The sequence below is a fragment of the Channa argus genome, chromosome 16 (genome assembly GCF_033026475.1).
Source record: "Channa argus isolate prfri chromosome 16, Channa argus male v1.0, whole genome shotgun sequence".
NCBI classification, from domain to species: Eukaryota; Metazoa; Chordata; class Actinopteri; order Anabantiformes; family Channidae; genus Channa; species Channa argus.
In genome coordinates, this window is record NC_090212.1 from 17,180,155 (window position 1) to 17,194,857 (window position 14,703).

The 14,703-nt window shown below is 41.8% G+C and overlaps 1 protein-coding gene across 23 annotated transcripts in view; it reads left to right on the forward strand.

Moving 5' to 3' along the window:
* Positions 1-14,703, forward strand: part of syne1b (spectrin repeat containing, nuclear envelope 1b) — a 76,357-nt gene that overhangs the window by 25,758 nt on the left and 35,896 nt on the right. For 22 of the 23 annotated variants that reach the window (XM_067480815.1, XM_067480816.1, XM_067480814.1 and 19 more), the window contains 39 exons: positions 605-832; positions 927-1,025; positions 1,213-1,400; positions 1,638-1,761; positions 1,888-2,054; positions 2,239-2,392; positions 2,531-3,156; positions 3,281-3,460; positions 3,560-3,710; positions 3,816-3,974; positions 4,178-4,360; positions 4,543-4,644; positions 4,794-4,997; positions 5,094-5,301; positions 5,544-5,656; positions 5,769-5,974; positions 6,052-6,201; positions 6,316-6,607; positions 6,729-6,901; positions 6,984-7,293; positions 7,512-7,676; positions 8,178-8,534; positions 8,672-8,808; positions 8,908-9,085; positions 9,203-9,385; positions 9,509-9,652; positions 10,163-10,318; positions 10,623-10,787; positions 10,886-11,058; positions 11,160-11,313; positions 11,567-11,710; positions 11,991-12,155; positions 12,296-12,613; positions 12,842-12,997; positions 13,103-13,273; positions 13,487-13,813; positions 13,930-14,082; positions 14,231-14,398; positions 14,509-14,685. In XM_067480815.1, the coding sequence (XP_067336916.1) occupies positions 605-832; positions 927-1,025; positions 1,213-1,400; positions 1,638-1,761; positions 1,888-2,054; positions 2,239-2,392; positions 2,531-3,156; positions 3,281-3,460; positions 3,560-3,710; positions 3,816-3,974; positions 4,178-4,360; positions 4,543-4,644; positions 4,794-4,997; positions 5,094-5,301; positions 5,544-5,656; positions 5,769-5,974; positions 6,052-6,201; positions 6,316-6,607; positions 6,729-6,901; positions 6,984-7,293; positions 7,512-7,676; positions 8,178-8,534; positions 8,672-8,808; positions 8,908-9,085; positions 9,203-9,385; positions 9,509-9,652; positions 10,163-10,318; positions 10,623-10,787; positions 10,886-11,058; positions 11,160-11,313; positions 11,567-11,710; positions 11,991-12,155; positions 12,296-12,613; positions 12,842-12,997; positions 13,103-13,273; positions 13,487-13,813; positions 13,930-14,082; positions 14,231-14,398; positions 14,509-14,685 (7,608 nt within the window). The remainder of the gene's footprint in view (positions 1-604; positions 833-926; positions 1,026-1,212; positions 1,401-1,637; positions 1,762-1,887; positions 2,055-2,238; positions 2,393-2,530; positions 3,157-3,280; positions 3,461-3,559; positions 3,711-3,815; positions 3,975-4,177; positions 4,361-4,542; positions 4,645-4,793; positions 4,998-5,093; positions 5,302-5,543; positions 5,657-5,768; positions 5,975-6,051; positions 6,202-6,315; positions 6,608-6,728; positions 6,902-6,983; positions 7,294-7,511; positions 7,677-8,177; positions 8,535-8,671; positions 8,809-8,907; positions 9,086-9,202; positions 9,386-9,508; positions 9,653-10,162; positions 10,319-10,622; positions 10,788-10,885; positions 11,059-11,159; positions 11,314-11,566; positions 11,711-11,990; positions 12,156-12,295; positions 12,614-12,841; positions 12,998-13,102; positions 13,274-13,486; positions 13,814-13,929; positions 14,083-14,230; positions 14,399-14,508; positions 14,686-14,703) is intronic. The other variant, XM_067480827.1, reaches the window with a different exon arrangement.

The window sequence follows — 14,703 nt, forward strand, 5'->3', positions numbered from 1 at the left end:
TATTTTGCTTATAACCTGTCAAGTACACATCACAAGTCTGTTTACAACAGACTGCTGCTGCTTGTAAAAAGTTTTGGAGTCTTTTGGGAATTACACTAAACATGATAAATCTAATAAAATACCTCAGTGGTGTCACTTGAGTCTCTGTAAGTTCAGATTAAGAAGACAAGCTTGATGATGAAATGAGAAATGGGTTTCAGCCTCAGAACTCTGTAGCCTTTTTCTTGTCTTCCATGAAACTGCAGTGTTTTATCATAGCACACCAAAATCTCTTAACGTGACAATCAGTGGTTGGATTGCATGTGCATACTTTTCTGCTTACCCTTTTTTTTTTTATGTCCGGTATCAGTCCATGGATGTTATGCATTGCTAAATCTGTGAAGTACTCGTTTAATCGGCAAAAGTGTGTAGTAGCCGAGGCAGCTTGAGGTAGACAGCTTGAGATTGTCAGCACAGAAACTGTTATGACCAAACACCAACCAAGGACTTCATGAAGACCTGGAATGCTTTCTAATGCCAGCATTGTTAAATTGACAACATATCTCTTCAATGCCCAACACAATTCCACCCTTCATTATTTTTTGCTGTACATTTCTTCTCCTAGGCTGTTGGTTTAGAGCTTGAGGAGCGAGCTGAGGTCCTTTCTCATCTTGAGGTAGATTCCCAATCATTGGCACAGTTTGTGTCTTCAGGGGAGGCCGCTCGCATAAAGGCCCGTCTGACTCAAATCGGCAGGTACTGGGAGGAGCTGAAGGAGAGTGTTCAGCAGCTTGATGGACAGCTGGAGGAAAGCTCCTCTCACCAGCAGAAGTTCATGACGAACCTGGAGGAGGTAAATATGCTGACTGATGCAGAAACTGGAACTTTATGGCGATTAGAGAAGATATGGACTCACAATTCTGATGTTTGATGTTCTGCTGCTGTAGGTACAAGCATCTCTTAGTGAGCTACACAAAAAACTGGATCATCCCATCAAATCTTGCACTTCTTCATCAGAAACCTACAAAGCTCTTCAAAGCCATATGGTATCTAGTTGTGTCTACTTTTTCTTTAAAAAAAAAAGTATACTATATATACTTTTAAGCAAATTTGTTTTGTTTTTTTACTACTAGTTTTACAAATGTGATTCCAGCCAGCTATTCTTTTCTGTAGCAGTCTTCCAGCTCACGATAAATGCTGTGTAGGTCACTGTCTGTTAATATTGCTCTCTAGGATTTCTGTCAATGTCTGGAAAGGCTGAAGGGAACCTTGCTGTCCCTGTCAGCTGGTGCCCGAAGACTCAGTGACAAAGAGCAAGCAGAGAGGACTGTGACTGAACTAAACACCAGCTATGACCAAAAAGTACTAGATGCAAAGGACAAACAGAGCACTTTGGAGAACCTGCTTTCTATTTGGCAAAAGTAAGAGCTATTTAATAGACCATTAATTTAAATTAGGTAGCATTTTGCATGGCATTAAAGCAGTATTAATATTTTAATGACACTACTAGTTTATCATGGATCATCAGATGCATCTCGTAAGAGCCATTGAAGGTCCTGCATTTCTCACTTAGAGTAAAGTGCAACCATAAGTGTAAACTGAAAATGAAATCCATGTTGTACCCTTTGAGACGTAGCGTTGCTATTGATGTGTTTCAGGTATGAGAAACAGCGATCCAATTTTCTTTCCTCCTTTGAAAGAAGTGAGTCTGCATGTAAACAGGAGAGTCAGTGTTTGTCAGCTGATAAAACCAAACTTCGCACAGAGTTACAAGATTTGCAGGTACAACACACACACACAAATAAACAAACTCACATATGTCAAGAAAACACACACAAACCAAGGCTTAAATAAATGGCAAATTAATCTATTCTTATAGTGACTAAATGAATGAATGAATTGTTGCAGGCCCTACACTCTGAAGTCCAGTCCCTTGAGCCTGCTCATGCTGAATTGGTGTCTCTTGGGATGTCGTTGTACCCCACCGCATCTGAAGAAAGAGTAAGGCAGCTGAAAGATGAGCTTGAGACCCTTCAGCAGAGACTGCAAGCGCAAACCGAAGTGTTACCTCAAAGGTACAGCAAATAGTCTAACTTAAAAAATATTTTTGGAAACCTGCAGATAAAACAGTTTAACCTGAGATATATTTACGTAGCAAAAAATATTTGATGCTAATTTCTTATCCTAAATTTTAGATAGTATAACTAAGATGTTTCATTGACTGATTTGATTCACTAAACTGCTATTTTTGTCCCACAGGATCAAAGAGCTTCAGAACCACCTCTCACTGATGGAGCAGTTTGACGAAGCTCTCCTTAAATTCTCCCAGTGGAGTGAGAATATTCTCTCAAATCTGCTCTCAGCTTCTCAAATCAACATTGGCAACCTGCAGTCTGCTGCTGCACAAGTTAAGGTACGATATAAATATATGCCTTTGTGCCTGCAGAATAATGCTATTCTCCAGGATCACCTACAGTTTTCTACCGTAAGCAGTGAATAGTAATTTGCTTAGGGGAGAAACACTTCAAATTCAATCCTTTGCCTTCCACAGGAGACCCAGGTGGCATTACAGAAGCAGTCCAGTGTGAGAGAGAGCTTGGAGCAGCAGACTGAGAAGCTCTGTCAGTTCTGTGAGCCTGGTGATGCACAGCTTCTCCGCAGCAGAGCAGACAGCTGTCTCCAGCCTTATGTAGAAGCCCAGGAAATAGCAGAGCTTCGGTTAGAGTGCTTAGGAAGGCTTGAGGCTTTTCTCCAGACCCACAGTGTGGCCTCAGGAGTGTTGCGAGGTCTGAGACAGACTGTGGAGAGTGCTGGGAGTTGGGACCGTGGAAGGGTAGAGGAGCTGCAACAGGAACTGGCCACTATTGTTCCAGATATTAACCAGCTTGAGACTCTAGCTGTCAGTCTGGACAGCAGTCTCTGCAAATGCCATCTCCACATTGGTGCTGACGAGGGGTCTCGTAAGTCATGCCGTATGCTGGCTGATTCACTCAATGCTGAGCTGGACACAGTAAGGAATTTACTTGGCACTAAGCAGAGTGAAGCGGAAGCCCTGGGGGCTTTGTGGACCTCATTTAGACAGCGAAAAGAGCAGCTGCTCAAAACTGTGGAGGACATTGAAGAAAAAGCAGACAATCAGAGCTTCAAAGAGCCCACCCTCCATGCTCTACAGCAAAGGTAAACCATTAGGGTGTAATAAGGCCAATAAATACATTTGGTCAAAATCATATATTATTGTCAAGTTGAATTATTAGCATTGAGAATGTGCACACCAGTAACATACTATCCCTCTGTTTTTCAGACTCCGGTTCTTTAATCAGCTAGAGGATGAGCTACAGTCACATCAGCATGAGGAGCAGTGGCTAAGAGACAAGGGCAACCAGCTAGCACAAAGAGATGCAGAGTTGGCTGGGGAGGTGCTGAGGGAAATTAGCCTGCTGGAGACCACATGGAATGACACAAAGAGGCTTATCACAGAGAGGTACTAAGGGAATGAAAGAGGGTTTTCCATGCTCAAGCCAAAACTGACGACTGACACGTATTAGTAGCGAAAATCATTACACTTCTTTTTCTTTGACAGACAAGAGCAATGCAATGCCCTTGTTGATGTAATGAGAGAATACCAAATCCTGAAAACCTCCCTCAGCAGCATCATTGACAGCACAGAACCTTTGATTGAGATAAGCTCTGTTTTAAAGGACCACGAGGAAACCAAGAGGTCCCTAACCAAGGTCAGGGGAAGTTAATTTTTGTATCCTCAGAATTAAAATTTTGGAGATCGTCTGACATTTCTTAGTTCATTACACAAATGTGTTATGCCTGTATTCCACTTGTAGCATGAGGCAGTGAAGGCAGAGATGACTGGCAAGCAACATGATTTGGATCAGTTTTCCAGCAAAGGAAAACAGCTGGTGCTTGAACTGAAGAAGATCCCTGACTGTGATTCCCAAACGATGAAAAAGGACATGGAGTCACTAGTTGATCAGTGGCTGGATGTAAGTCTGACTTCAGTCGTGATGTGTTTATGTGACGTGTCATTCACATGTGGACAGCAATAGAGCTTTGCTATAGTACAGTACAATAATTATGGTACAATAAATGTATTGTTGGTTTTGTTTTCATAATGAGAAATTGCCAAATTTACTGCAGAAATAAACTGTGCAAATCACATTTGTGATTTATTTATTTGACTCCTCAGGTGAATGAGAAAATAGATGGCAACATTGACCACCTAAACAAGAGTTTGTCCCTGTGGGGTGATGTGTGTAAAATCAGCGAGGACATTGAGAGTTGGACAGGCAACTGTGTGATTGAACTAAATGAGAGCCTGCACAACCTTAATGACAGTCAGAAGGTGTCTGAAAGGCTCTCAGTGTTACAGGTATGATTTAATTTATTTAAAAGTAAAGTTGGGAAATTATTGTTTAACCTTGTGTTTTGCCTGATAAGCATGGTTTCCCACATGCTTAGGCTAAATTAACCAACGTTAATTTCAGACTAATTAATTTTATTAATTAATTTTATTAATTTTACACATGCTTTTCTCTGTTGATACATTCACAGGCAGAGATGGGTGAGAAAGAGCAGCAACTTGAAACCCTGCAATGCAGAGTGTCAGAACTGAAGAAATGCAGTCAAAGTCAAGAAACTCCTGCTAAATTACAGGTACTACAATTGTTATTGTAATCGTACAGTATCTGTATTTAACATGCCATAGAACCCTTACATTTACTGACCAACTGTCCCTGCAGAAGAAGTAGTCTTCCTCTGAATATGTTGAATGTCACCCAAAAGCTGTGTTTTAATCGTGTCAGGTGTTGGAGGGTGACCTGCGGAAGAAGATCTCCACTGTTCAGAAACTACATGAGCAGGCCAGGGGAAACCTAATGGACTTCAGTTCCCAAAGGAAACAGCTGGAAGACTACATATCACAAATGTCTGCATGGCTAAAAAGTATGGAGGATTCCCTAGTATCTTCCCCTACTGGATCAGATCCTGAGGAGATCTGCAGAGTGAAGGTATAGAGTTGGAAACGATCCTTCTTATCCTGTAAAAATTGTAGCTGATGTCGTTAGGCAGCAAATAACTACTGGTATATTCTGTTTGTTTTGAAGGATCTTCAGAAAGACCTGCAGAATCAGCAGGGAAGCATTGACTCCACCAGGGAGAGCCTCAACACCCTGTGTAGAAAGTATCCCTCGGAAGAGCTGGCTGGTTTAGGTTCAGCACTCACTGACCTCATCAAGACCTATGAGTCTGTGAACCAACTTTCTGCACGGACATTGGTGTCACTGCAAAACTCTCTTCAGCAGCAGTTCAATGGTGAGAAGTTCCAATTCAAATACAATGCATATGAATGTTGTAGTGTCTTCTTCTTCCATTAACCTACTTTCTCTAGATTCATGTATATTCCTTAACATTTTACCGGGACACAATGCTGTGCATCCTGAGGATGCCGCTGAGTTTAAAGATCTTTGTTCTTAAGCAAGAAAGAAAAAAACTTTATTCTCTGCTATTTTCCACACAGATTTTTTTTTTAATTCTCTCTTTCTCTTCCTCCTTAGACTTAGTTCAGGAGTTCCACCGTTGGCTTTCAGAACAGAGAGAGATAGTGAAAGAATGCTCTGACCGATCTGGAGACTCTCAAATTGTTGACCGCAAGCTGCAGAAACTAAAAGTAAATCAAATTGCCTAAACATTGAACACTTGAATAGTTGGAGGTCAATAAATTAACTAATATCCTACATGTCAGAAGTTAAAAGCTAAAAAAGATGTGGTTTGTCTGATAGGGTGCCATGGATCGTGTGGAGGAGGGTGAAGTTCGCCTTACCCAGGTCTGTGAGGAGGGGGAGAAGCTCCTGCTTCATCTTCCCAAGGCCAGTGCTGGGCAGGTCCAGCAACACCTTTCCTCCATCCAGCAAGATTGGGACAGCTTTGTGGAGCAGTGCAGACAAAACCAACAGATCCTGGAAGACAGTGCATCCCTCGTGAAGGGGTAAGAGACCCACACAAACCAGTCCTGCAAAACACTTTGTAAGCCAATCATTTGTACACATTGTAAATACTTTACAGTTTTGAGGGCCGACTTAAGAAGCTCAGGTGGTGGTTGGAGCACATGGAAAAAAGGATGACGACAGATCTGCTTGAAGCTAAGCAACGAGGTTCCGAAAAGGCTGTGCTTGAGCAAGTGGAGGAATATCAGCAGGAGGTTCTAAAAGAAAGGTGCTTAACCTGTTTCTGTATCCATTAAGACAAGAAATATCTCAGATGGTTCTTAGTGAAACATTAATGTGCTCTTTGTAGCTTATTTAAACATTTTTACTTTCTTCCATGCAGGGATTCTTTTGAGCGATTATGTCAGGAGGGCCAGGCATTAAATGAAGGTGGGCGAGGGGATGGTAGTGAGACAAGAGTGTCAGCTCAGCTACAATCACAGCACCAGACTTTGCTGCGGCGTGTGAGGGAGAGGCTGCGCAGCTGCCAGCTGTCCTTACAGGAGCAGCAGGCCTTTGAAGAGACACTGCAGACTACCTGGGCTTGGCTTAATGGAGTCCAGGAGCACCTGGCTTCACTCAACAGCACAGTGGGCAACAAAGAGACTCTGGAGAAAAGGCTAGGTCTTGTACAGGTCAGAGAATAACCCTCTGTTCAGCAAAATACAATACTTCAGATTCCATATTCTTTGGCCATAGCTTGACTCTCATTAGAAGTTTTGCTAGTTGCTGTAAAGTGTTTTCTTCTGCTTTTAGGATATCCTGCTAATGAAGGGTGAAGGTGAGGTGAAACTCAACATGACAGTAGGAAAAGGAGAACAGGTCCTAAAGCACAACCGAATAGAGGACCAGGAAGCCATTTGTTCACAGCTACAGAGGTTGAAGGATGCCTGGGCCAATATGTTAATGACTTCTATGAGCTGCCACAGGTAGGAAGCTCTAATGCCATAGTACATAATCCCGTGTAAATGCACTTGTCTGTTCCTTATACCATGTTAAAATTGGCTGCAGTCGTCTGGAGTGGACTGTGGCCCAGTGGACCAGCTTTCAAGAAAATAAAAGCCAGCTGCAGCAGTGGATGGAGTCAGTGGAGCAGGAGGTGTGGATGACTCTGCCTCAGCAGCCTGGACTCAAAGAGAAGACTGCATTGCTTGAGCGCCTTAGAGCCATCCTGACTGATGTGGACACCCATGGAGCAGCACTGGCACGACTAACAGAGAAAGCAGTGGAAATGCATGAGAAAACCGGAGACCAGACCTTTGGACCTGAATCGAGGGCAGAATTAAATGCACACTTCAGTGACATTTCAGCTGTTGTTAAGGTAATGGGGATGCTGGCATAGATCAAACACCATTTCTTAAATGGTATGCTCAAGCCTGATTTGATAGACTGGTTGCATTAAGAAAGCTGAGACAATAGTATACAACATGTAAATATTGAAAGTTGTTCCTGGTAAAAAATTCCAGGTTTTTGGTTACCAGATTCCCTCTGTTGGAGATTGTTAAAAACATGCTCATGTTGTCATTTCCTTCCTCAAAGGGTAAAGTGCAGTCGATACAAAACATTGTGTCTGAGCATGAGCAGTATCTTGATGCTGTGAGAGACTTTAATGACTGGCTGATCTCAGCAAAAGAGGAGCTCCAGCGATGGTCTGACCTCTCAGGAGACTCGCTCTCTATCAAAAGAAAGCTCTCCAAAGTGCAGGTGAGGAAAAATGTTATACTCTGGAGAAAAGATCTATTAAAAAGTGCCTCCATTCTGGTAGTGGCCTGAATCTTAGCAGGTGTTTATTCTCAGTGGAGCATAACTCTGTCTTTTGGTACCTTACGATGAAGAAGCAGGTTAACTCTTAAGATCTTCTAAGAGCTTCATTAAAAACATAAATATCAAGTAATTTCTAATATTTGTTACAAGATTTACTATTTTTGCTTGTGACTATGAGGTTTTTATTATGATTCCATGCAATGACTCTTTGGCCTTATTTGCGCCATAAACTCCCATTCAGATTATACTGATATTTCAAAGAGAATGCAATGATGCATTTGCAGGCAAATGTGGGAAGTGTTTGGAGAGTCACCTTTAAGCTGGGATCAAAATGGGTTTTTACAATACGTGTTGAATTAGGAGGAAAAAATCACAATGTCAAACTGTTGTCGTTTAGTTTTATTATGAGGTGATAACCCTGATTCCTGTTTGTCTTTCTAGGAGTTACTTGACTCCAAGCAGCGAGGCAGAGAGAGGCTGAGCCGGGTTCAGAGATGTGGGGCAGTTGCCCGAGACCACACTGGCTCAGGGGGCTATGAGGCTTTGGAGCGAGAGGAAGCAGCCCTGTTGTCGTCATGGGAACAGTGGGACCGTGGAGCACTACAGACAAGGGCTAGTTTGGAGACTGCCCTCTCCCAGATAGCGAGCTCTGAACAAGAATTCACCAGCCTGTCAGCACAACTAGAACAGGACCTGCAGAACTTCAACCATCAACTACATAACTGGCGACTACGGTTGGCCCAAGCAGAGGGTAAAAATGAAGGAGAGGAGGCTGTTAAAGGCTGGCAAATAGCAAAGGTTGGTCTTGAAGTCATTTCATTTTAATAATGGACCACCTTTAATTGCAAACCACTAATTATGTCAGTAGATGGAAAAAAAGCATAGAAAATGCTTTATGGTTGTTCATGTTTCCATGATATTTGTTTTCCGTCCAGGACACTTTGGAGGAACTTGTCAAAGCTGAGTCCATGTCTGATAGTCTAAAGACTCAACTCAATGATCTGTGCCGATTCTCCAGGGACATGGGCACACAGTCTGACCGAGTTTCTGCTCTCATCAAAGAATACAACAGGTGGGAAAGTCATGAATACATAAATATTTAAATGTATTCACAACAATACACGTTGGATTAAGAGAAATGTCTTTTTTTATTTATTTAACTAATTTCTAGTTTGAGTCTACAAGCTTCCAGAGAGTGTCAAAGCAAAGAGAAGCTGCTGGAACAAGGTTTCCGCTCAGCCTGTAGAGAGTTCCAGCAGTGGTTGGTCAATTCCAAAATCAACACAGCCAAGTGCTTTGACGTCCCTCAAAATCTCAGTGAGGCCTCATGTAGTTTGCAGAAGATTCAGGTACAGCACTCAAAGTTAAAAGCCTGAATATTCAGAAGTGCATGCTGTTTTAAAGAACAACTTTGATTACCAAGAAGTACTAATTTTAATAGAAATAAATTCTGTTTCTCTTTTTAGGAGTTTCTAAATGATAGAGAGCAAGGTCAGTCGAAGCTAAATGCTGTGGTTGTGAATGGTGAGCTTATCGCTAGTATTGCAGCCAAAGACAAAGTTGATGCATCTCGCGCTAAAATGAACAGTGCCAGAGAGGACTGGAAAACCATGATGACCAGCCTGCACAACAGAGAAACAAGTCTACAAGTAAGCATCTAAAAGTGCTATCTCCCCATTCAGGACCATTGCAATATTCTGATGTCCATTAATTAATTAATTGAGCCACGGAAATATCTCGTGAATCTCTTAGTATCATCTTGTGTTTTTCAGAACCTTTTGTCGCAGATGAAAGATTTTGAGGCAAGTGCTGAGCCTCTTCAGGAGTGGCTGAATGGCACAGAGCTGGCCGTACAGGAGAGCAGCACGAGACTTCATGATCTCACAGCCAAGAAACTAGAGCTGCACAAGCTACAGGTACTAAAGATCAAAATCCACTAAGCTTGGAACACCCCTCATGTTCAAAACCAGTCATGTTGGAGTACAGCAACCACTTTGTGCTAGACTGTCAGTATGACTACACGTGCCATTTGCTGAAACAAACCATATCAGCTATTTTATACGATTGCCATTGTTCTGGAATCCCTTCCATGAGCTTATGCTAAAAAGCAGTTGCTTACTTTTTGAATTCCTGCCATCTGTCTGCTTCTCTTTTCTGCTCTTACATGTCTTTTAACACACATGTCAAAATAAAAGCTTGCTTTATTCGTAAAACACAATGTCTTTAGAACATCAAAACTGTCTACTAGCTATTTATAAATTCCTTGTTTGCACATCATGACTACCAAAAAACCTCACAGTAACACAAAGCAAATATATCATTCTCTTTTCCTTTTGCCATGTTGCCATCTGTCACCCCTCAGTCTGTGTCTTTTATCTGTGCGTCAGCTTGCATGTGTCTTTGATAACCTGCTTGTGCTCTTCCAGTCTGTGCTTGAGGAGTTAGCCTCTCACGAGGTTCAGCTGAAAAGGCTAAAAGAGAAGGCCCAGCTGCTGTGGGATGAACACGCGGCCGGCAAGGGTTTTGTGCATCGTGTCTCGCAGCTCTCTGCTCAGTACCTTGCTTTAACCAACCTGACCAAGGTACAGTAATGTCTACCAATCTGCTTGTGCAATGGGGCTTTTCTGGGGTGTAGTGCTGGAGAAGAGACAGAGGCACTAGACTGGACTGAGCTCTGACTTTGTTTTACAGTTAATAAACAGCAAAGGTACTGTACTAACCATAATCAAACACTGATTCTTCCTTTTGTTACTAGTTACAAGTTCTGTAAAAGGTTATTTTCATTATGCGTTGTACTAGTTGTCAGTCAGGTCATGTTGTGTTCTATTTAAAATATTCTTGTTTAAGTGATCATTTTCTGATTGCCTCCTGCTTTTCTTCCTGCAGGAAAAGGCATCACGAATCGACCGAATAGTCACTGAGCACCAGCTTTTTTCCCAAGGGTTAAAGGAGCTTCAGAACTGGGTGGCTGACACCAGCCACATGCTACAAACTTATTGCACCCCTACAGCTGACAAAAATGTTCTTGATAGTCGGATGATCAAGCTGGAGGTATAAAAAGTCACCAGTACTTTTTTAAAATGAGATTTTTCACTTTGAATACTAATTTTAAGGCTGTAATTGATCCACTTGTTTCATTGTTGCACCAGGCCTTGCTAACTGCTCGCCAAGAGAAGGAGATCCAACTAAAGATGTTGATCACAAGAGGAGAGTCAGTTCAGAGAAATACTTCCGCTGAAGGAGTGCCTGTAGTCCAAAAACAAATCCAGGAGCTCAAAGATTCCTGGGATGCTCTGCTTTCTGCCTCAATCCAGTGCAAAAGGTTTGTTGTCGACAATTAACAAGTAACAACCCTGTTGTAGCTTCACAGCAATAACTTTGTCCAACATGTTTGTACGACATTATTGTCTTTAAAACCCACAGTCAACTAGAGGGTTCCATGTCCCAGTGGACCAGTTATCAGGAGGATGTGCGACAGTTTGTGGCTTGGTTTGAGCGTGTGGAGGAGAGTCTTGATTCCTCCGATAAACAGTGCCCAGAGATGAGAGACAAAACTGCAAATCTGAGCAAAGCTAAGGTACTGCCAATCTGTCTATTGTACTGCATACTATTAACAATAGCACATTAAACTTCCACTCTTATTATCTTTGAAATACAGAATAGATTGGAATTTCAATCCCTATATTTTACAAGTGATGAAAATAACCAGTATATGGGTTAAAATCACAAAATAAGTGAAGCTTATTTTGTGATTTTAACCCATTTTAACCCATATACATGTTCATGTACAGATGATTGTTCATGTGTCTCAACCTTTTCTACTGTTTCAGTTGCTGTATGAGGAAGTACTCAGCCATAACACCCTGCTGGACACCATTACCGCAAAGAGTGCCAGTATTACTGAGAACTATGTCACTCAAATGGAGCTGCAAGATCTGCAAGAGCGTTATAACACCGTCAAAGACAATGCCATGGTACTGTACTTAGCCCCAGAACGGGTATAACAAATTTTACTGTAAGAACTATGATAGTTTGCTTTTGTGTTGCCTTCTCAAGACGTACACATTTGCAGACATTTGCAAAAAAAAACTATTTACAAAAAAAAAGAGGTACATGTGACTCAGTGTCACATTGTATGGTTTTCTGTTTGATATAATAAGTGAGTGAACCTTTAAATACTACAGAAAAAAGAACGTATGAGAAGCATTAGCTTTTTAGAGAATAACCGAATCATCACCTTCTGTTTTCCCTCAGAGGGCAGTAGGCAAAGCAGAGGAGCTGGTGAAAGCCCACCAGGAGTATCAACGGAGTCTCCATGCATTTGAGGACTGGCTGGAACAAGAAGAAGAGAAGCTTGGCTGCTACACTCAACTGGAGGGCGATGTTGATATGCTGGAGGAAACTCTCCAAAAGCTGCAGGTCTAAAAAAACATGTTCAGTACTGTAAATAAACAATACATACAATTCTACAGATAGTATATAGCCAGACATTCTATTCACTTAGTGTAGTATCTTAATGCTTAAAGAGTATTATCCATATCTGCTGTTTGCAACTACAGGAACTGCAGCTGCATTGCACAGAGGGCCAGGCTTTGTTGAACACCTTGCTGGTTAGTCGAGAACTGGTCACTCCGTGGGGGCTCCCTCAGATAGAAGAGCGATTACTGGAGTCCCTGCAACAGGACTGGAGGCTGTACCAGGGCCGGCTGGCTGACACCCGGTCTCAGCTCAACAGTGCTTTGGCCAAACTCCGGCAGATGGAGCAGAAGTTCCAGCGTCTTGACAGCTGGCTAAAGAGTATGGAAACCAAAGCACAACTACGTAGCCACCGACGGTCTGACCGCACCACTAAAGATGCTCAGCTCCAGCTATTAAAGGTTAGTGTAGTAAACACACACACTGAACGTTTGTACAAATATGCATTATCACACTATAATAGCCTCTAGTGATGTTTTAGTTGCTGAATATATTTTTCACATTTGATAACTATTGTTTTAGGATAAGTCAGATCACCCCAGTTTCACTATCTTGCTGAAAATTAATTTGCATATAGAATTACTTTTCAAGAGTTTTCCCAACATTTAACTAATAATTTTTTTCTTCAGAGTTGGCAGGAAGAAGTACTGGTTTATCAAGAGGAGATGGAAGGTTTAAGCCTCTTGGCTCAGCAAGTTCTGGATGAAACCCATATTAGCAGCCGGATCAGTATCAGAGCTACGCAGATCACATCTCGTTACCATGCCCTGCTTCTGCATTTATTGGTAACATTCTCCTGAATTGTGTAGTATCGCAGTAACACATAGTCATCAATATGAATATCAGTCGTAAACTTTTTTTTTTTTTTTTATCCTTTATTTATGTTGCAGGAGACGATAAAACAGCTTCAGGAGGAGGTTTCTTGCATCGAAGAGGCACAGTGTATCTTCAGTACCTTCTCAGACTGGCTCAGCACAGCTCAGAATAACTTCAGCACTGTGGCAATAAGTGTCGACGTAGTAGACCGCTTCGCTATGGAGAGAAAGATGAAAAAACTTGAGGTACAATCTCTAACACAGAGAACTTGCCTTTTTTATATTATTGTTTGCTCAGTAAAGACCATTCATATAATTAGAACTCAAATGCGACTTTACATTAGTACTCTGGCTTGACTAAACTATTCGCTACTGTGTAAGACATAGGTTATCACTGAAACTAGTAAAAGGTGCAACAGACAGCCAAGACTTGTATGAAATTTGTATGTGTATTATTAGGCTCTTCAGGCAGACATGGAGCAAGGTCACACTCACCTGAAGACAATGAGAGAGAAGACGGAGCGAGCCATAGCATTCTTGGAAGAGCATGAAGCAGAGCAACTAAAAGAGGAAGTTGGCACCCGCCTTTTCCAATTAGATGAGCTGATGGCAGCTCTGCGGACAGAGCATAGTTCTCTTGATAAATGTATCTCACTCTCCAAAGACTTTATGGATAAATACAAGGGCCAGACCCAGTGGGTGATGGAGACCAAGAACCTTTTAGCATCAGGTGTAGAGCCTAAAGCTGAACTCTACCAGAAAAAGGCTCAGCTAGCAAAGTACAAGGTAACATAACATTGGTTTGATTTTTTTTATTTTTTTTTATTGGAAACCAGTAAAAACTGAGCAACTAAGCTACGCGTTTTTATCATCAATGTTTTGTGCACTTTTTGTGTATGCAGACCATCCAGCAGACAGTACAGTCTCATGAGTCAGCAGTGAAATCTGTTATTGAGAAAGGAGAGGCCCTGCTCGACACAGTTCATGACTCCAGCATAAGTGAAAATATGAAGAAGTTGCAGGCTGACTACCAAGACCTCTGCTTGGCAGCTAAGGTATGGCTACTGTTAAGCAATTCTTTATTCTTCATCACTTTAATTGTATTATATTATATTAAGATGATGTAGTTTATATTTTTATCATTAAACTACATACCATAAAGAAGAAAATATCACTGAGCTTTTGTTTTTTATTGTTTTTCAGACACAGGTCCAGAACCTTGTAGAGTGGGTAAAGGAGCATGAGGACTACAACAGCGAGTTGCAGGAGGTTGAAAAATGGCTGTTACAGATGTCCAGTAGGCTGATCACATCTGACTCTATGCAGACCAGCAGCATGGAAATGGCCACTCAGCAACTTGCCCGGCACAAGGTGACCAACTGTTATACAAAAATGAACAGTATTTACTGCAAATGGTTTGCAATACATTCATTTCTTTTTTGTTGAGCTTTATTTTTAAACACCTGACTGTTCTTTTTCAGGCAATAATGGAGGAGATAGCCAGTTTTGAGGACCGTCTTACCAGCTTGAAGCAGAAAGGAGAGGGTCTTGTTGCCAGCTGTACAGACCAAGTTCAAGCGAAGATGAGTGCACAAGTCCAGGCTCACCAACAGGGAACCAGAGATAGCTACTCTGCCATTTGCAGCACTGCCCAACGTGTGAGTAATACCAGTCGA